Genomic DNA, 21,667 nt, shown 5'->3' on the forward strand with positions numbered 1-21,667 from the left:
GGTACCCTTGTCATTTTAATGATTTGAATACATTTAGCATAAATTATTGGAACATAAAATTGGTTTGATAAGCTCACTGACCCTTGACCTCCTTACACAGATGAATCCAATCATGAGAAACGGTATTTAAGGTGGCCATATGCAAATGTTTCTCCTCTTTGCATCTCTTCTAATGAGTGGTGGCAACATGGGACCCTCTAAACAACTCTCAAATGACCTGAAAACAGGATACAAAAAGCTATCTCAGAGACTTCAGCTGTCAGTTTCCACTGTGAGGAACATAGTGAGGAAATGGAAGACCGCAGGCACAGTACTAGTTAAGGCCCGAAGTGGCAGGCCAAGAAAAATCTCAGATAAGCTGAAGCGATGGATGATGAGAACAGTCATGGTCAACCCACAGACCTGCTCCAAAAACCTACAACATGATCTTGCTGTAGATAGTGTCTCTGTGCATCGTTCAACTATACGGCGCACTTTGCACAAAGAGATGCTGTATAATGCTGTAATGCAGTGGAAGCATTTTCTGCGTACATGCCACAAACAGAGTCACTTGAGGTATACTAAAGCACATTTGGACAAGCTGGCTTCATTTTGGAATAAGGTGCTGTGGACTGATGAAACTAAAATTGAGTTATTTGGACATAACATGGGGCGCTTTGCATGGCTGAAAAAGAACACCATTCCAAGAAAAACACTTGCTACCTACAGTAAAATTTGGAGGTGGTTCCATCATGCTGTGGGGCTGTGTGGCCAGTGCAGGTACTGGGAATATTGTTAAAGTTGAGGGTCACATGGATTCCAGACAATATCAGCAATATCAGCAGATTCTTGAGAGCAATGTTCAAGAATCAGTGACGAAGTTGAAGTTGCGCCAGGACTGGATCTTTTAACAAGACAATGACCCTAAACACTGCTCAAACTCTACTAAGGCATTCATGCAGAGGAACAAGTACAACATTCTGGAATGGCCATCTCAGTCCCCAGACCTGAATATTATTGAAAATCTGTGGTGTGATTTTAAGCGGGCTGTCCATACTCGGAAACCAACAAACCTGAGATGTTTTGTAAAGAAGAATGGTCCAAAATACCTTCAACCAGAATCCAGACTCTCATTGGAAGCTATAGGAAGCATTTGGATGTTGGGGTGCCCAAATTTATGCACCTGCCTAATTTTGTTTAAAGAATTATTGCACACTTTCTGTAAATCTTGTAAACTTCATTTCACTTTTAAATGTTAATAAACAACCAATGATTTATAAAGGAAAATGGAAATCATCAGGTGTGCCCATAATTTTACATACTACTGTGTGTGTGTGTGTGTGTGTGTGTGTGTGTGTGTGTGTGTGTGTGTGTGTGTGTGTGTGTGTGTGTGTGTGTGTGTGTGTGTGTGTGTGTGTGTGTGTACAGCGGGGCCAAAAAATATTTAGTCAGCCCCTGATTCAAGGATTCAAGGATTCAAAGGAATTTTATTGTCATATGCACAGAAGAACATGTTCCCTGCACAATGAAATGTGTCTACTGCATTTAACCCATCCTACTGCCAGTAGGAGCAGAAGTCGCCATTAGGCGCCCGGGGACCAGCTCCAGAGGTACATCCCTGCCTTGGTCAACAGCAGTGCTGAGCAAACCAACACCGACCCATAACAAACAACACACACACAACACACAACACATAGGCCGGCCTGGTACATAAACAGATTGTGCAAGTTCTCCTACTTAGGAAGATGAGAGAGGTCTGTAATTTTCATCATAGGTACACTTCAACTGTGAGAGACAAAATGAGAAAAAAAAAAATCCAGAAAATCACATTGTAGGATTTTTAAAGAATTTATTTGTAAATTATGGTGGAAAATACGTATTTGGTCACCCACAAACAAGCAAAATTTCTTGCTCTTACAGAACTGTACCTGTATTAATGGCATCTGTTGGAACTCCTAATCTGTATAAAAGACACCTATCCACAGCCTCAAACAGTCAGACTCCAAAGTCAACCATGGCCAAGACCAAAGAGCTGTCGAAGGACACCAGGAAGAAAATTGTAGATGTGCACCAGGCTGGGAAGAGTGAATCTACAATAGTCAAGCAGGTTGGTGTGAATAAATCAACTGTGGGAGCAATTGTAAGAAAATGGAAGACATACAAGACCAGGGTCGGACTGGGAACAAATTTCGGCCCTGGCATTTTTCCTCTGGACCAGACCACTATTGGCCCGACGAATCCACCCCCAAACACGCACACCCACCCGTCCATACCGAACCCCCAATGAACAAATACTATACACCTAAACACACACTTTCACTGTCATTTCACCTTGATCATAGTACAAAACGCGTTCCCGGCGCCACGAGGGGGCATCCTGATAACATTAAAGGCAATTACATATTTTGACAAAATTACAAGTTTAAATGACTATATATATATATATATATATATATATATATATATATATATATATATATATATATATAGTCATTGACTGCAGTCATTGTTAAATTATTTCCTTTTGCATTTATAATAAACACTTGTATTTGTTTAGTGTATGTTTTTCTGGTTGAAATAAGATATAAAAAATCTACCAGACTTCAAAAAATGTACAAGTTTCCATGTTATTTTATTTGTCTAAAAATAAATGTCTGAGGTTCCTTATGTTAAACAAGAAATTATCTAATCTGAAATAACAGGTGGTTTTAATACAGATGAAAGGTTTCTAAAGAACCATTTATTGATTTATTTACCTATTTTAATTACAAGTGTTCTAAACTTTTTTTTTAACAGTAATCAGAAATTTTGAGGTAACAACAACAAAAAAACATTTCCAATGATTTTTCTTCAGAAAACTGCTCTATAAATGAGCAGTCCTGTCACACGTTAATGTTTTGTACAGATCAGTGGTTTCTGCACCAATTGGATTAGTCCAATCCATTTTGTAGAGATCAGTGGTTTCTGCCACGAGTCTTCCATGTTTTGGCTCGACGCGTCATTCCTACTGGACAATGCGAAGGTACGTCACAGCTCAGAGTGTCGAAAGTTGGCGCACCTCATCTCGACAGAACACCGGCTCTGTGGTATGCAAGAGATCACTTGACCGAGTGTCTATACGTTCAAATAATAATTTAAAAAAAATACTGTCATCACTCTTCACTCTTGGTCAGTCTCTTACAAGGGTGCAGCGTAAATACACGAGCTTTCCAGGAGCGCACGTCTCCTCTGGTGCGCACTTTTTTTGGGGGGGTGGGGGCGGGAGGAGGGGGGTGATGATAAACTCATCGCCCCCTTAATATTTATTTTTTTTCTGGCGCCGGGTCTGACAAGACGGAAGCAAAAGCAGCACACAAGCTGAAAAAAAGTTTTTGTGTCTCCAAAGTGTGTGTGTGAGTGAGAGAGAGAGAGAGAGAGAGAGAGAGAGAGAGAGAGAGAGAGAGAGAGAGAGAGAGAGAGAGACAGAGAGAGAGAAAGAGAGGGAGAGAGAGAGAGAGAGGTAATGTGTAACCACTGCTAGGATTCACACAGCAGCAAATTAAGGAGCTGAAGTCCGTAGCTGTTGCATTTAAAGATTAACAAAAGTAAAGCACAGTTAATTAGGATAAAAGAAACGATTCCAACCTTGTAATCAGTAGGAGAGCGGAGAGAAGTCCAGGCGCCGAGGAGTCAGTCCATTCACAGGGGCGGGAGCGGCTGCCTGCTCTTCTTGCAATCTGATTGGCCACCCTGTATGCTTCTCCAATTGTCATTGGCTGTTGGCCATGTCAATCATTGTGCTCGATGTAAGTCTCCGTTGTGTGATCAAACGGAAACAAAACTGAAACCTAGAATAAGACTGCGCCGTGTATGAAACACTGCATAACTTTTATTTTGACACAAATTCAGGAAGTGGTTCTGCAGCTGTGCCGATTAAATGCTGTAGCTTCACCGATCACGGACTTTCCTCGTGTTGACAGCAGCGCGCGGTTCGAGAACACTGTATATTTCCATAATCTCTATAAATATGGAAGGGCCGGCCCACTCATGTCTAAACGTGCAGTGGCCCACCGGGCAAATGCCCAAAATCACAGATTATCAGTCCGAGCCTGCACAAGACCATTGATAATTTCCCTTGATCTGGGGCTCCATGCAAGATGTCATCCTGTGGGGTCAAAATGATCATGAACATAGTGAGCAAAAATCCCAGAACTACACAGAGGGACCTGATAAATGACTGGCAGAGAGCTGGGACCAAAGTAACAAAGGCTACACACTATGCAGAGAAGGACTCAAATCCTGCAATGCCAGGCATGTCAACCTGCTTAAGCCAGTACATGTCCAGGCCCGTCTGACGTTTGCCAGAATCCAGAAGAGGATTGTAAGAATATCATGTGTCAGATGAAACCAAAATAGAACTTTTATTAAAAACTCAACTCACTGTGTTTGGAGGAAGACAAATGCTGAGTTGCATTCCAGGAACACCATACCTACTGTGAAGCATGGGGGTGGAAACATCTTGCTTTGCTTTTCTGCAAAGGGGACAGGACGACTGATCCATGTTAAGGAAAGAATGAACGTGGCCTTGCATCGTGAGATTTTAAGACAAAACCTCCTTCCGTCAGTGAGAGCATTGAAGATGTAATGTGGCTGGGTCTTCCAGCATGACAATGATCCCAAACACACCACTTGGACCACAAAGGAGTGGCTCCATAAAAAGCATTTCAAGGTCCTGGAGTGGCCAAGCCAGTCTCCAGACCTCAACCTCATAGAAAATTTGTTGAGAGAGTTGAAAGTCCATGCTGCCCAGCAACAGTGCCAAAGCATCACTGCTTGAGAGGAGATCTGCATGGAGGAATGGGCCAAAATACCAGCCACAGTGTGTGCAAACCTGGTGAAGACTTACAGGAAACATTAGACCTCTGTCATTGCCAACAAAGATTATGTTACAAAGTACTGAGTTGAATTTTTGTTATTGACCAAATACTTATTTTCCACCATAATTTACAAATTAATTCTTTAAAAATCCTACAATGTGATTTTCTAGATTTTTTTCTCATTTGTCTCTCACAGTTGAAGTGTACCTATGTTGAAAATTACAGACCTCTCTCATCTTTCTAAGTAGGAGCATATATAGGAGTAGGAGGAGGAGTGTATATATATATATATATATATATATATATATATATACGAGGTCTGTTAGAAAAGTATCGGACCTTTTTATTTTTTGCAAAAACCTGATGGATTTGAATCACGTGTGCTTGCATGAGCCAACCTTGAACCTTCGTGCGCATGCGTGAACTTTTTCCACGCCTGTCGATTGCGTCATTTCCTGGTAAGCAGCCTTTGTGTGGGACGTGCAGAGTGCGCTCGGCGGATTTTCATTTGAAGGATAAAGACGGAACGACTGGAGTAGCGCTGCATCAAATTTTGCCAGAAACTTGGCGACAGTCAGGTGGAAACCATTCGGATGATTCAGATGGCTTTTGGTGACAATGCTTTGGGCATCACACAGATTAAGGAGCGGTACAACTGGTTTAAAGATGTCTGCACAACAGTGGAGAGCAAGCCACGCTCCGGTCGGCCATCAACATGCTGAAATGACCAGATCATTTCCAAAGTGAATGCTGTGGTGATGCGGGACCGTCGTGTGACTGTCTGAGAAATTGCGGAAGAGGTGGACATCAGCACTTTTTTGGTACATTCCACTGTGACAGAAGATTTGGCCATGAAAAGAGTGGCTGTGAAATTCATGCTGCTGCTGACGTTCGAAGTCTCACAGGACATGCTGTGACATGCCCACCTCTTCCACAATTTCTCGGATAGTCACACGACTGAAAAGTCACCGAAAGCCGTCTGAATCATCCGAATGGTTTCCACCTGGCTGTCACCCAGTTTCTGGCTAAATTTGATGCGGCGCTGCTCCAGTCGTTACGTCTTTTTCCTTGAAATGAAAATCCACCGAGCGCACGACACACATCTCACACAAAGGCTGATTACCAGAAAATGATGCAATCGACAGGCATGAAAAAGTTCACGCATGCGCATGAAAGTTCAAGGTTGGCTCATGCAAGCACACGTAATTCAAATCCATCAGGTTTTTGCAAAAAATAAAAAGGTCCGATACTTTTCTAACAGACCTTGTGTGTGTGTGTATATATATATATATATATATATATATACACTCAAAAAAAATATAAACGCAACACTTTTGGTTTTGCTCCCATTTTGTATGAGATGAACTCAAAGATCTAAAACTTTTTCCACATACACAATATCACCATTTCCCTCAAATATTGTTCACAAACCAGTCTAAATCTGTGATAGTGAGCACTACTCCTTTGCTGAGATAATCCATCCCACCTCACAGGTGTGCCATATCAAGATGCTGATTAGACACCATGATTAGTGCACAGCTGTGCCTTAGAATAAAAGGCCACTCTGAAAGGTGCAGTTTTATCACACAGCACAATGCCACAGATGTCGCAAGATTTGAGGGAGCGTGCAATTGGCATGCTGACAGCAGGAATGTCAACCAGAGCTGTTGCTCGTGTATTGAATGTTCATTTCTCTACCATAAGCCGTCTCCAAAGGTGTTTCAGAGAATTTGGCAGTACATCCAACCATCCTCACAACCGCAGACCACGTGTAACCACACCAGCCCAGGACCTCCACATGCAGCATGTTCACCTCCAAGATCGTCTGAGACCAGCCACTTGGACACCTGCTGAAACAATCGGTTTGCATAACCAAAGAATTTCTGCACAAACTGTCAGAAACCATCTCAGGGAAGCTCATCTGCATGCTCGTCGTCCTCATCGGGGTCTCGACCTGACTCCAGTTCGTCGTCGTAACCGACTTGAGTGGGCAAATGCTCACATTCACTGGTGTTTGGCACGTTGGAGAGGTGTTCTCTTCACAGATGAATCCCAGTTCACACTGTTCAGGGCAGATGGCAGACAGCGTGTGTGGCGTTGTGTGGGTGAGCGGTTTTCTGATGTCAGTGTTGTGGATTGAGTGGCCCATGGTGGCGGTGGGGTTATGGTATGGGTAGGCGTCTGTTATGGACGAAGAACACAGGTGCATTTCATTGATGGCATTTTGAATGCACAGAGATACCGTGACGAGATCCTGAGGCCCATTGTTGTGCCAACATCCAAGAACATCACCTCATGTTGCAGCAGGATAATGCACGGCCCCATGTTGCAAGGATCTGTACACAATTCTTGGAAGCTGAAAATGTCCCAGTTCTTGCATGGCCGGCATACTCACCGGATATGTCACCCATTGAGCATGTTTGGGATGCTCTGGACCGGCGTATACGACAGTGTGTACCAGTTCCTGCCAATATCCAGCAACTTCGCACAGCCATTGAAGAGGAGTGGACCAACATTCCACAGGCCACAATTGACAACCTGATCAACTCTATGCGAATGAGATGTGTTGCACTGCATGAGGCAAATGGTGGTCACACCAGATACTGACTGGTATCCCCCCCAATAAAACAAAACTGCACCTTTCAGAGTGGCCTTTTATTGTGGGCAGTCTAAGGCACACCTGTGCACTAATCATGGTGTCTAATCAGCATCTTGGTATGGCACACCTGTGAGGTGGGATGGATTATCTTAGCAAAGGAGAAGTGCTCAGTATCACAGATTTAGACTGGTTTGTGAACAATATTTGAGGGAAATGGTGATATTGTGTATGTGGAAAAAGTTTTAGATCTTTGAGTTCATCTCATACAAAATGGGAGCAAAACCAAAAGTGTTGCGTTTATATTTTTGTTGAGTATATATATATATATATATATATATATATATATATATATATATATATATATATATATATATATATATACGAGGGCTGTCAATAAAGTAACGGTCCTTTTTATTTTTTTCAAAAACTATATGGATTTCATTCATATGTTTTTCCGTCAGACATGCTTGAACCCTCGTGCGCATGCGTGAGTTTTTCCACGCCTGTCGGTGACGTCATTCGCCTGTGAGCACTCCTTGTGGGAGGAGTCGTCCAGCCCCTCGTCGGAATTCCTTTGTCTGCGAAGTTGCTGAGAGACTGGCGCGTTGTTTGATCAAAATTTTTTCTAAACGTGTGAGACACATCGAAGTGGACACGGTTCGAAAAATTAAGCTGGTTTTCAGTGAAAATTTTAACAACTGATGAGAGATTTTGAGGTGAGACTGTCGCTTTAAGGACTTTTCACGGTGCGAGACGTCGCGCAGCGCTCTCAGGCGGCGTCATCAGCCTGTTCAAGCTGAAAACCTCCACATTTCAGGCTCTATTGATCCAGGACGTCGTGAGAGAACAGAGAAGTTTCAGAAGAAGTCGGTTTCAGCATTTTATCCGGATATTCCACTGTTAAAGGAGATTTTTTTAATGAAAGACGTGCGGACGGGTCCGCGCGTCGGGACGCAGCCGGCGCGACGCTCCGCCACAGGAAAAACACCTCTGTTGAAAGCCTTAAGGACAAGTTGGAACATGTCCTGCCTGTTAAACAATTTCTCATATACTCACTCCACTGAAAGCCATCAAAAGCCGCCTGGATTTTACAAATGGTTATCAACACGGAGGTGTTTTTCCTGTGCCGCCGCACCGCGTCGGCTGCGTCCCGCCTCGCGGATCCGTCCGCACGTCTTTCATTAAAAAAATCTCCTTTAACAGTGGAATATCCGGATAAAATGCTGAAACCGACTTCTTCTGAAACTTCTCTGTTCTCTCACGACGTCCTGGATCAATAGAGCCTGAAATGTGGAGGTTTTCAGCTTGAACAGGCTGATGACGCCGCCTGAGAGCGCTGCGCGACGTCTCGCACCGTGGGAAGTCCTTAAAGCGACAGAATCACCTCAAAATCTCTCATCAGCCGTTAAAATTTTCACTGAAAACCAGCTTAATTTTTCGAACCGTGTCCACTTCGATGTGTCTCACAGGTTTAGAAAAAATTTTGATCAAACAACGCGCCAGTCTCTCAGCAACTTCTCAGACAAAGGAATTCCGACGAGGGGCTGGATGACTCCTCCCACAAGGAGTGCTCACAGGCGAATGACGTCACTGACAGGCGTGGAAAAACTCACGCATGCGCACGAGGGTTCAAGCATGTCTGACGTAAAAACATATGAATGAAATCCATATAGTTTTTGAAAAAAATAAAAAGGACCGTTACTTTATTGACAGCCCTCGTATATATATATATATATATATATTCATTTCATTTGTCTGCTGATGAAAATAGTGAATAGTAAAGATTATAAATAGCTGTTTTAAATCATCTCGAAACAAGAGGCAGTCAAATGCATGAACATTAATTAGCAACAACTAATCTTTTTAACATGATAATCCTGTGCTGATTCCACCATCATAACAGGAAACAGAGTGACTTCATTACTTGAATTTCAGATGTCCACTGGCACGACAGTGGGTCCTGGAGGGACCAGCATGGCCCCCTCTCCATCGGCCTCTACAGGGAACCACCCGAGGCTGGCCCCTGCTGATATTGTTGTGCTGGTTCTATATTTTGTACTCGTGTTGGCTGTGGGCTTCTGGGTAAGAAACAACAACAAACACCAACAATCACAGTTGGCTTTTTTTAAGTAAAAAAACAAACTTTTTAAATTAACACATTTTATTGCATTTCTTTCATGCGTAGTTTTCCCTCTTTGCTCTCAACATTTTCTGATAATGCCATTGCTAAGCTTACTTTTTCTTTGCAAACATTCTGAAGAATGTTTTCATATTTAGAGAACCATTTTGTGCTTTTTATTTTAGTTGAATGGATAAATTTGGTCTGAACAGATTTCTACATATGACAGTAAATCCGTCCAGTTATAAGGTCATTCACCTTACTCAACAATATTACAAACCTGCAGGCCTCCAGTCACATTTGACAAATGCTTCACATGCATGATAGCCCATTTTCAATCAATCGTTTGTGAATGTGGTAGTTACAGAAATCCACTATATGTTCAAAATTGTAACAAAACAAGGCATACAATCTATGCTGTTGGTAAGCTAGTGGTAAAACATAAGGCCAGGTAGGTTTAAAAAACAAAACAAGACTGTTAGAGTTGTGGAGGTTAACTGCAGTCAGTCTCAGTGGCAGCTCGTGGTAGTGATTATAAGAGGGTATGCATTATTTTGCATGAGCTGTACCAAATAAACTGGTAACTGAGTGTATTTTTACAGTGCATCCAGACAGTATTCACAGCACTTCACTTTTTCACATTTTGTTATGTTACAGCCTTGTTCCAAAGTGGATGAAATTAATTTATTCTTCAAAATTCTACACACAATACCCCATAATGACAATGTGAAAGAGTTTTTTGAGATTTTTGCAAATGTATTAAAAATAAAAAACTAAGAAATCACATATACGTAAGTATTCACAGCCTTTGCCATGAAGCTCAAAATTGAGGTCAGGTGCATCCTGTTTCCACTGATCATCCTTGAGATGTTTCTACAGCTTAATTGGAGTCCACCTGGGTTAAATTCAGTTGATTGGACATGATTTGGAAAGGCACACACCTGTCTACATATAAGGTTCCACAGCTGACAGTGCATGTCAGAGTATAAACCAAGCATGAAGTCAAAGGAATTGTCTGTAGATCTCTGAGACAAGACTGTCTCAAGGCACAAATCTGGGGAAAGGTACAGAAATATTTCTAAGGCTTTGAAGGTCCCAATGAGCACGGTGGCCTTCATCATCCATAAATGGAAGAAGTTCGGATCCACCAGGACTCTTTCTATAGCTGGCCACCTGTCTAAACTGAGCAATTGGGGGAGAAGGGCCTTAGTCAGGGAGGTGACTACAAACCCGATGGTCACTCTGTCAGAGCTCCAGCATTCCTCTTTGAAGAGAGGAGAACCTTCCAGAAGGGCAACCATCTCTGCAGCAATCCACCAATCAGGCCTGTATGGTAAAGTGGCCAGACAGAAGTCCCTCCTTAGTAAAACTCACATGGCAGCCTGCCTGGAGTTTGCTGAAAGGCACCTGAATGACTCTCAGACCATGAGAAACAAAATTCTCTGATCAGATGAGACAAAGACTGAAAGCTTTAGTATGAATGCCAGGCATCATGTTTGGAGCAAACCAGGCACCATCCCTACAGTGAAGCATGGTGGTGGCAGCATCATGCTGTGGGGATGTTTTTCAGTGACAGGAACTGGGAGATTAGTTGCAAATGAGGGAAAGATGAATGCAGTAATGTTCAGAGACATCCTGGATGAAAACCTGCTCCAGAGTACTCTTGACCTCAGACTGGGGAGAGGGTTCATCTTTCAGCAAGACAATGACCCTAAGCACACAGCCAAGATACCTATAGGTGTGCTTTAAGACACGTCTGTGAATGTCCTTGAGTGGCCCAGCCAGAGCTCAGACCTGAATCTGTCATGGTTTGGGGTCTGTGGGGTATTTTGTTATGTTTATTTATGCAACCCCAATTCCAATGAAGTTGGGGCATTGTGTGAAATGTAAATAAAAACAGAATACAATGATTTGCAAATCCTCTTCAACCTATATTCAATTGAATACACCACAAAAACAAGATATTTAATGTTTATTAAAGTTTATTGTTTTTGTGCAAATATTTGCTCATTTTGAAATGGATGCCTGCAACACACTTCAAAAAAGCTGGGACAGGGGCAACAAAAGACTGGGAAATTTGATGAATGCTCAAAGAACACCTGTTTGGAACATTCCACAGGTGAACAGGTTAATTGGAAACAAGCGAGTGCCAGGATTGGGTATAAAAGGAGCATCCCCAAAAGACTCAGCTGTTCACAACCAAAGATGGGGTGAGGTTCACCACTTTGTCACAACTGCGTGAAAAAATAGTCCAACACTTTAAGAAAAATGTTTCTTAATGTTCAATTGTAAGGAATTTAGGGGTTCCATCATCTACAGTCCATCATATAATCAGAAGATTCAGAGAATCTGGAGAACTTTCTACACATAAGTGGCAAGGCCGAAAATCAATATTGAATGCCCGTGACCTTCAATCCCTCAGGTGGCACTGCATTAAAAACCGACAACATTGTGTAAAGGATCTTACCGCATGGGCTCAGGAACATGTCAGAAAACCATTGTCAGTGTTGGGAAAGTATAGTGACACAGACCCACAACAGGGGGCGTAAATGAACGGACAATGGAAGAAGTCAAATTATAACACTTTACTGGTGTGAATGTCACAACCAAACACAGCAGAATCAGAATGTGCAACAGTCAGTTAATAAAGGTGTCGTGTGGGCAGGCTCGACGATAGGAGACGCCCGTCAGGAAACGAACCGGAACCACACGATTTCCACCGCCACCTGAACCCGAGGAATACTGGAGCCGCCAAGTCCCGGAGTCCCCAGGTGGCCACCTCTCCGGCGTGTCGGATCTGGTACTGCTGGCAGAAAGCAAAAGACAGTCAAAGGGTGGGTGTGTGAACACCCAGTAACAATGGTGGGAATGCCACCTCCACCTCTCACTCAACACGTTGCAGTGGTCTCAGAGGAAAAGGAGCGCCGTCATGCACAGCCTCCACCAAAACGACCGGTTCTCCTGCAAACACTCACAATCACAGATTTATAAATCTCAAAAAAAGGCTGAGAGTAGTACCTCCAAATGAAGATGATATCTCGGCAGTTTGGTGGAGGTGTCTTCACCACGGCTTGTTCCTGAGGCGGCAGCGCCCTCTCGTGCCTGAAGCCCGCACTTCAGGCAGGGCGCCTTCTGGTGGTGGGCCAGCAGTACCTCCTCTTCTGGCGGCCCACACAACAGTCAGTTAACAAAGTTCATCGCTACATCTTCAAGTGCAAGTTAAAACTCTACCATGCAAAGTGAAAGCCATACATCAACAACTTCCACAAATGCTGCCGCTTTCTCTGGACCCGAGATAATTTGAAATGGACAGACGCAAAGTGGAAAAGTGTGCTGTGGTCTGATGAGTCCACATTTCAAATTGTTTTTGGAAATCATTGATGTTGTGTCCTCTGGACAAAAGAGAAAAAAGACCATCCAGATTGTTACCAGTGCAAAATTCAAAAGCCAGCATCTGTGACGGTATGGGGGTGTGTTAGTGCCCATGGTATGGGCAACTTACACATCTGTGATGGCACCATCAATGCTGAAAGCTATATCCAGGTTTTGGAGCAACACATGCTGCCATCCAAGCAATGTCTTTTTCTGGGACATCCCTGCTTATTTCAGCAAGACAATGCCAAGCCACATTCTGCATGTGTTACAACAGCGTGGCTTCATCGCAAAAGAGTGCGGGTACTAGACTGGCCTGCCTACAGTCCAGACCTGTCGCCCATCGAAAATGTGTGGCGCATTATGAAGTGCAAAATATGACAACAGAGACCCCGGACTGTTGAACAACTAAAGTCGTACATCAAGCAAGAATGGAAAAGAATTCCACCTACAAAGCTTCAACAATTAGTGTCCTCAGTTCCCAAACGCTTATTGAGTGTTGTTTGAAGGAAAGGTGATATAACATTGTGGTAAACATATCACTGTCCCAGCCTTTTTGAAACATGTTGCAGGCATCCATCATTAAATATCTTGTTTTTGTGATGTATTCAAATGAATATAGGTTGAAGAAGATTTGCAAATCATTGAATTCTGTTTTTATTTACATTTTGCACAACATCGGAATTGGGGTTGTAATATTTATTTCAAGTGTGGTTTTTGTCTGTGTAATTTTGGTTGATCTTTCTCTGTTTGCACTCTGTTGTCTTTCAGTGTGGGTTGTGGTTTGGGTTTGTCTGGTCCCTTTAGTTTGCCATGCCTTCTTCCTGCTTCTTTTCCTGTATTTGTGTCTGATTATCTCTGATCACACCTGCTACTTGAGTCTCTTGCTTTCTGCATGTCCCTGCCAGATTGTTTGTGTGTTATGCCTACATTTCCAACTCTCTTGTCCCAGTTCCTCGTTTTTGTCCAGCCGCATACCGCCCATCCACCAGCTTTTTGACCTCGCCTTCTGTCTCATGTTTTGGACACTGTTACTGAGTATTGTTTGCTGTACTGTGTACCAAACTCAGCCTGGGAACCAACTAAAGCCTTTTGAACATCTGTCCTTGTGTTTGAGTCCTGTATTTGTGTCCTGCCACGTGCAACATGAAATCATGAGAAAATCCGATTGACCGTCTCTGGAGAGATCTGAAAATGGCTGTGCATTGATGCTCCCCATTCAACCTGATGGAGGTGCTGGAAAGAGGAATGGGTAAAACTGCCCAAAGATATGTGCACCAAGCTCTTGGTATCATACTCAAGAAGACTCAAGGCTGTAATCGCTGCCAAAGGAGCATCAACAATAGTACAATACTACAATAGTAGTATTGATTTCTTAGTTTTTTTATATATATATAAATTTGCAAAAATTTCTAAAAATAACTTTTTCATGTTTTCATTATGGGGTGTTGTGAGTAGAATTTTGCAGGGAAAAAAAAGAATTTAGCTGCTCCCTTGGTTTTTCACTCGGGGCTACCACAGCAGATCCAAGGTGGCTCTGCATGTTGGTTTGGCACACGTTTTATGCCACATGCCCTTCTTGTTGCAACTCCACATCACATGAAGAGATGTGGTAGTGGTTTGGGTTTGGGCAGTGGTTGGGGTTTGAACTGGAAACCTTCCGTACTGAAACACAGTGCACTAACCACCTAAATTAAGGTGAGGTGCTGTGAATACTTTCCAGACGCACTTTATTTGTAGCCAGGTACAGAAACCTTGCTCTCTCTCTCTCTCTCTCTCTCTCTCTCTCTCTCTCTCTCTCTCTCTCTCTCAATCTCTCTCTCTCTCTCTCACACACACACACACACACACACACACACACACACACACACACACACACACACACACACACACACACACACACACACACACACACACCTTTCATAACTTCACCCAACTTCACCCAACTTTATTCAGAATACTTTCTGACATCATTCTATGACTGCTGTCATCACTATCATCACCTCCTCCAGTGAGCAGTTTGATGTTTTGTTTAGTTTTTGTTAGTAGTTTTGTCAGTCTCTTGGTGTGTTGATGTGTTACCACTAAAATTAGAAGGAAAGAAGAGCTGTTGCAGTTTTAGAAACTGTATACCATATTTTCTGGATAAGTATAAGTTACAGTGTTCTACAACTCACACCGGAGTTTAAGTCACGCCCTTTTTTTGTCTGTGGAACTCACTTTGTAACACATTTCTCTGGGAGCAAGTGTAGCAATGGACAGGAACTCAGTGTACCACATTTGCACAGCACAGACTGTACTGTTAATTACAGATTTTTAAATTCCAAAAACAAGCAAAATGGACAAATAAACGTGCATTAGCTCTTTAATTTGGTATTTTTGTGCATTGTTGTAGTGTACTTTTAATATTGGCATTTATTCTTTTGTTACTGCAGTTTATACTGTTTAGTGCTTTGATTCCTGAAAAAGCCCTATAAATAAATGAATAATAATAATAATAATAAAAAATAATGGTCCTACATCCAAGGCCCATCAACGGTGCTCCCCACCTGTCGCCCGGGGACTGCTTGGGTGGGCTCTCGTCCCCTCTCCTGACCCTTATTTGGAGTAAATGGGTATAGAAAATGAATGAATGAATGAATAATGATAATGAATGCATAATTTTTTAGCATATCAGTCACACAGGAGTATAAGTGCCAGGACCTCCCAAACTAGTAAAAAACAACAAACAAAACAAAACAATCCGTGTTATACTCCAGAAAATATGATATATTTTTCATAGTGTGAAAGGAAAATAAGTTAGGAAACATTTCTTTTGTCTTTTGTCTTTTCAGACCTTTTGTCTGACTTAGTGCTTAGCTCAGATAAGATAATTATAGTGGGCGATTTTAACATCCACACAGATGCTGAGAATGACAGCCTCAACACTGCATTTAATCTATTATTAGACTCTATCGGCTTTGCTCAAAAAGTAAATGAGTCCACCCACCACTTTAATCATATTTTAGATCTTGTTCTGACTTATGGTATGGAAATAGAAGACTTAACAGTATTCCCTGAAAACTCCCTTTTGTCTGATCATTTTTTAATAACATTTACATTTACCCTGATGGACTACCCTGCAGTGGGGAATAAGTTTCATTACACTAGAAGTCTTTCAGAAAGCGCTGTAACTAGGTTTAAGGATATGATTCCTTCTTTATGTTCTCTAATGTCATATACCAACACAGAGCAGAGTAGCTACCTAAACTCTGTAAGGGAGTTAGAGTATCTTGTCAATAGTTTTACATCCTCATTGAAGACAACTTTGGATGCTGTAGCTCCTCTGAAAAAGAGAGCTTTAAATCAGAAGTGTCTGACTCCGTGGTATAACTCACAAACTCGTAGCTTAAAGCAGATAACCCGTAAGTTGGAGAGGAAATGGCGTCTCACTAATTTAGAAGATCTTCACTTAGCCTGGAAAAAGAGTTTGTTGCTCTATAAGAAAGCCCTTCGTGAAGCTAGGACATCTTTCTACTCATCACTAATTGAAGAAAATAAGAACAACCCCAGGTTTCTTTTCAGCACTGTAGCCAGGCTGACAAAGAGTCAGAGCTCTATTGAGCTGAGTATTCAATTAACTTTAACTAGTAATGACTTCATGACTTTCTTTGCTAACAAAATTTTGACTATTAGAGAAAAAATTACTCATAACCATCCCAAAGATGTATCGTTATCTTTGGCTGCTTTCAGTGATGCCGGTATTTGGTTAGACTCTTTCTCTCCGATTGTTCTGTCTGAGTTATTTTCATTAGTTACTTCATCCAAACCATCAACATGCTTATTAGACCCCATTCCTGCCAGGCTGCTCAAGGAAGTCCTACCATTATTTAATGCTTCAATCTTAAATATGATCAATCTATCTTTGTTAGTTGGTTATGTACCACAGGCCTTTAAGGTGGCAGTAATTAAACCATTACTTAAAAAGCCATCACTTGACCCAGCTATCTTAGCTAATTATAGGCCAATCTCCAACCTTCCTTTTCTCTCAAAGATTCTTGAGAGGGTAGTTGTAAAACAGCTAACTGATCACCTGCAGAGGAATGGTCTATTTGAAGAGTTTCAGTCAGGTTTTAGAATTCATCATAGTACAGAAACAGCATTAGTGAAGGTTACAAATGATCTTCTTATGGCTTCGGACAGTGGACTTATCTCTGTGCTTGTTCTGTTGGACCTCAGTGCTGCTTTTGATACTGTTGACCATAAAATTTTATTACAGAGATTAGAGCATGTCATAGGTATTAAAGGCATTGCGCTGCGGTGGTTTGAATCATATTTGTCTAATAGATTACAGTTTGTTCATGTAAATGGGGAATCTTCTTCACAGACTAAAGTTAATTATGGAGTTCCACAAGGTTCTGTGCTAGGACCAATTTTATTCACTTTATACATGCTTCCCTTGGGCAGTATTATTAGACGGTATTGCTTAAATTTTCATTGTTACGCAGATGATACCCAGCTTTATCTATCCATGAAGCCAGAGGATACGCACCAATTAGCTAAACTGCAGGATTGTCTTACAGACATAAAGACATGGATGACCTCTAATTTCCTGCTTTTAAACTCAGATAAAACTGAAGTTATTGTACTTGGCCCCACAAATCTTAGAAGCATGGTGTCTAACCAGATCGTTACTCTGGATGGCATTTCCCTGATCTCTAGTAATACTGTGAGAAATCTTGGAGTTATTTTTGATCAGGATATGTCATTCAAAGCGCATATTAAACAAATATGTAGGACTGCCTTTTTGCATTTACGCAATATCTCTAAAATCAGAAAGGTCTTGTCTCAGAGTGATGCTGAAAAACTAATTCATGCATTTATTTCCTCTAGGCTGGACTATTGTAATTCATTATTATCAGGTTGTCCTAAAAGTTCCCTAAAAAGCCTTCAGTTGGTTCAGAATGCTGCAGCTAGAGTACTGACGGGGACTAGCAGGAGAGAGCATATCTCACCCGTGTTGGCCTCCCTTCATTGGTTTCCTGTTAATGCTAGAATAGAATTTAAAATTCTTCTTCTTACTTATAAGGTTTTGAATAATCAGGTCCCATCTTATCTTAGGGACCTCATAGTACCATATTACCCCATTAGAGCGCTTCGCTCTCAGACTGCGGGCTTACTTGTAGTTCCTAGGGTTTGTAAGAGTAGAATGGGAGGCAGAGCCTTCAGCTTTCAGGCTCCTCTCCTGTGGAACCAGCTCCCAATTCAGATCAGGGAGACAGACACCCTCTCTACTTTTAAGATTAGGCTTAAAACTTTCCTTTTCGCTAAGGCTTATAGTTAGGGCTGGATCGGGTGACCCTGGACCATCCCTTGGTTATGTTGCTTTAGACGTAGACTGTGTTTCATAATTATTGTATGGCCTTGCCTTGCAATGTGGAGCGCCTTGGGGCAACTGTTTGTTGTGATTTGGCGCTATACAAGAAAAAAGTTGATTGATTGATTGATCTTTTCTAGTCCATGTGGAGGACGAAGCGCAGTACAGTGGATGGATACTTCCTAGCAGGGAAGAACATGACCTGGTGGCCTGTAAGTAAGATCACTTTCACACACTGTGGGCATTAATGTTCCACGGGACTCAAAGGAGCACTCAGCGCAATGCAAGCCTTCTTCACAATTTCTGTTTTTCACATCTCGATCCAGTATTCTCTAAACACAGATTAAGCTTGAGCTCATCTGTGCCTGTATCAATCTATAAATGAGGTGTGCTGTGGCACCAGAAAGCCTTTACACCACAGATCAGTAACAACCTGGTCTAAAGATCAGCACAGTAGTCACCATGCTTCACATGGCGGGTCCATGAAGCATGTCTACACTCAATTTTCACAGGAAGACATGGATCAAAATAAAGAAATACACTGTTAATAGTACATTACTGAGTCATAACAGACTCCAATGTGAACAGAAAAAGAACAACTCATTCCCTCCATGTGTGTCAGGGTGCACAACAGAGCACTTGACAGCAACATTCCAGCTGGAGACTGTTATAAAGTAACCTCAGAAACTGATGTAGGTAACTGATATCAGTGCACTGATATCATGCAGACTTTGGACTTACATTCATTTAGAAATTTGCACAAGAGTTCCCCCTCAAAGGTTTATCAGCCTACATCTTGGACAGTGAACGATCATCATGCACAGCACTGGATACCACAGGTGTTTGTCCATCTGTCGTTGCGCTCACTGTGTTGTGTCTCTTCTGCCTGCTGATTCTATGTGTAAACCAGGCTAAAAATCAGGTTAACTAAGCTTTAGGTTTAAATAGAAATATTATTTTATTTAACTTTGTTATTCCAAACATTAAACTCTGTAGTTTCCAATTGCACTTGAAGGCCCCACCAGTTTGCTCACTCCCGTGTGTGTGTGTGTGTGTGTGTGTATGTGTGTGTATCTGTATATGTGTGTGTATGTGTGTGTATCTGTATATGTGTGTGTGTGTGTGGGGGGGGGGTATCTAGGCCTTTGAACAACTAATTAGAAGCCACGCAAGTCACGTTTGGTTTATAGTCTGAGGTGAAGTTCGGGTTTTCTTTACTTCCTGTTCACCTTATCGGCAACATGCGGCAGCTGTCTGTTATCAGACACAGAAGAAGAATGAAGACTCCCAAAACTTTGTTAATATTTAATGTTGGAAAAGTCATCTTACCTGTTTACTGTCAGCATGGTCGTGTGAACCATCAGCAGTCCAATTGTCGAGTGAAAAGGAAACTAAATACATGAGTGAACTCCTTCCTTTTCATCTTACAAGTGGTTGAAAGCCTTCAACGGTGCTCAGCTTTTGAACATTGCTCAAAGTGAGATGAATCTAAGGAACAAGGTTTCCGATGAATCAACATGGCGAGCTAACCCAAGGAACTTGGGGAAGAACAAAGGACTACATGCACACTCATGTAGTTCCCCATTCCCTGCTGGATTCTGTCATGGTGGGACAGACACTCATCACACTCATATTCTTTCCTGGATGACCTTTGGCTGTGATAGTAAAAAAAAAATAAAAAAAATCACACATTCCTCCTTTAAAAAGTCCTCTGAGGTCAAGTGCACTGCAACTTTAGGAGTGATGGGGCTTTCCCCTGCAGTCCACTATCAACGCCATAGTCTTGAGCGGGTTCAGTTCCAAGTTGTTCTGACACACCAGAGGACCAACTGTTCCTCCTCCTGTCTGTATGTGGCCTCATCACCACCCTGGATGAGACAGGTGATGGTGGTATCGTCCACAAACTTCAGGGCCCGTATCCACAAAGCAACCTAAGGGCCCGGTCCCACTGGGGAGAGGATTAATTGCGCATGAATTGAGTATACAAATGTCGGGCATTCGTTATCGTCTGCAACAGAATTGGCCATAAATGACAAATTACTCAGTATGGATTACGGATATATTAATAATGTATATGACGAACAGTCACGGATGTATCACGCGTTTATTGAGGAAACGGATCGGACGCATTGCGATTATCACGGAAATATTACAGATGTATTGTGAATGCATTGCGCATGTGTTGCGGAGACAGCGGTTGTATTGCGTATGCGCAGCATCTGCATTGCGGTCATAAAAGAAGCGCACTCAGGCCTTTCGGCATCACTATTCACACCAACACCACAACCTCTGGAGCAATTGCTGGACTTGGACAGGTTGACTGGTATGTTGTTGGATGGCAGCAACTATCACACTACGTCTTTGGGGATCCATAACTACGTCTGTACGTCTCCACAGCTGGACTGGCAATGACTGGCAGGTATGTCGATTTCTGCCACATATAGTACTTTGGGTTTACATGACGTGTTTGTTATGCACTCACAAATTGCCCGCATATCAGATGCAAAGCAGATGTAATACAAACGCTTTATTTGTGGCCACACTGTCGGCATTCACTACATTTTATTTTAGTCCGTGATGTGGATGTGATAGGCACGCTATATATCCGTTTTACACACTGTCCCAGTCTGTTGCTAACCCACAATTCCCCGTCATTTGCAGATACCAGTGGATAACGGTGGATATACAGCGCATAGACTGAGTATGCATTGTGTATATATTGCGTATGTAAGGCAGATGCCATCCGCAACCAAAATTTTGTGCAGCTCAAAAATCCTGGCAACAGAAAAACATGCCTCTGCAGATAATTGCGGACATGTGCGGATGTCGGCCAACTCATACAGGCATGTTTCACGGATATTGCGGATGTTTAGCGAATATAAACCAATTGTGTGTGGAATTCATGCGCAAATCCTCCTAAACGCCAGTGGGACCGGGCCCTAAGGCTAAAAGTAGCTCCTAGTGACTTTATTCTAAGAAAAATCTTACAATAACTCAAATTCTTAGACATTTCTTAGAATTTTCCCTTGGAAAGATGAAAGCTGTCCGCAAAGCACCTACGGCCTTAAGAGAGTTCCTAAGGTGTCAAACTGGTAAGAGTAGTGAGGAGGACTTTTAAGAAGCCTAAGAGTGTCTTAAGCAGACAAGATAGCAGAAAAGATGCAGAGGAAGCAGAGATATTCTTCATATGGAGGATGACAGTGAGTCAGTAACACACGACCGGCTTGATCTACATAATTATTTTATGTTAATTTACTGTCTTAATGTATTTATAAATTGTTTAGGTTCTTGTTATCATATACACACATTATTATTATTATTATTATTATTATTATTATTATTATTATTATTATTATTATTATTATCAGTATTATTGATTTTATTTT

The 21,667-nt window shown here is 42.0% G+C and overlaps 1 protein-coding gene across 1 annotated transcript in view; it reads left to right on the plus strand.

The window, feature by feature from the left end:
* Positions 1 to 9,468: 9,468 nt before the first annotated feature.
* Positions 9,469 to 21,667, plus strand: part of slc5a11 (solute carrier family 5 member 11) — a 71,416-nt gene continuing 59,217 nt past the window's right edge. The window contains exons 1-2 of the mRNA XM_034191058.1: positions 9,469 to 9,516; positions 18,422 to 18,493. Of these exons, the coding sequence (XP_034046949.1) occupies positions 18,425 to 18,493 (69 nt within the window). The 5' untranslated portion in view covers positions 9,469 to 9,516; positions 18,422 to 18,424. The remainder of the gene's footprint in view (positions 9,517 to 18,421; positions 18,494 to 21,667) is intronic.

Source organism: Thalassophryne amazonica, chromosome 16 (assembly GCF_902500255.1).
Source record: "Thalassophryne amazonica chromosome 16, fThaAma1.1, whole genome shotgun sequence".
Lineage (NCBI taxonomy): Eukaryota > Metazoa > Chordata > Actinopteri > Batrachoidiformes > Batrachoididae > Thalassophryne > Thalassophryne amazonica.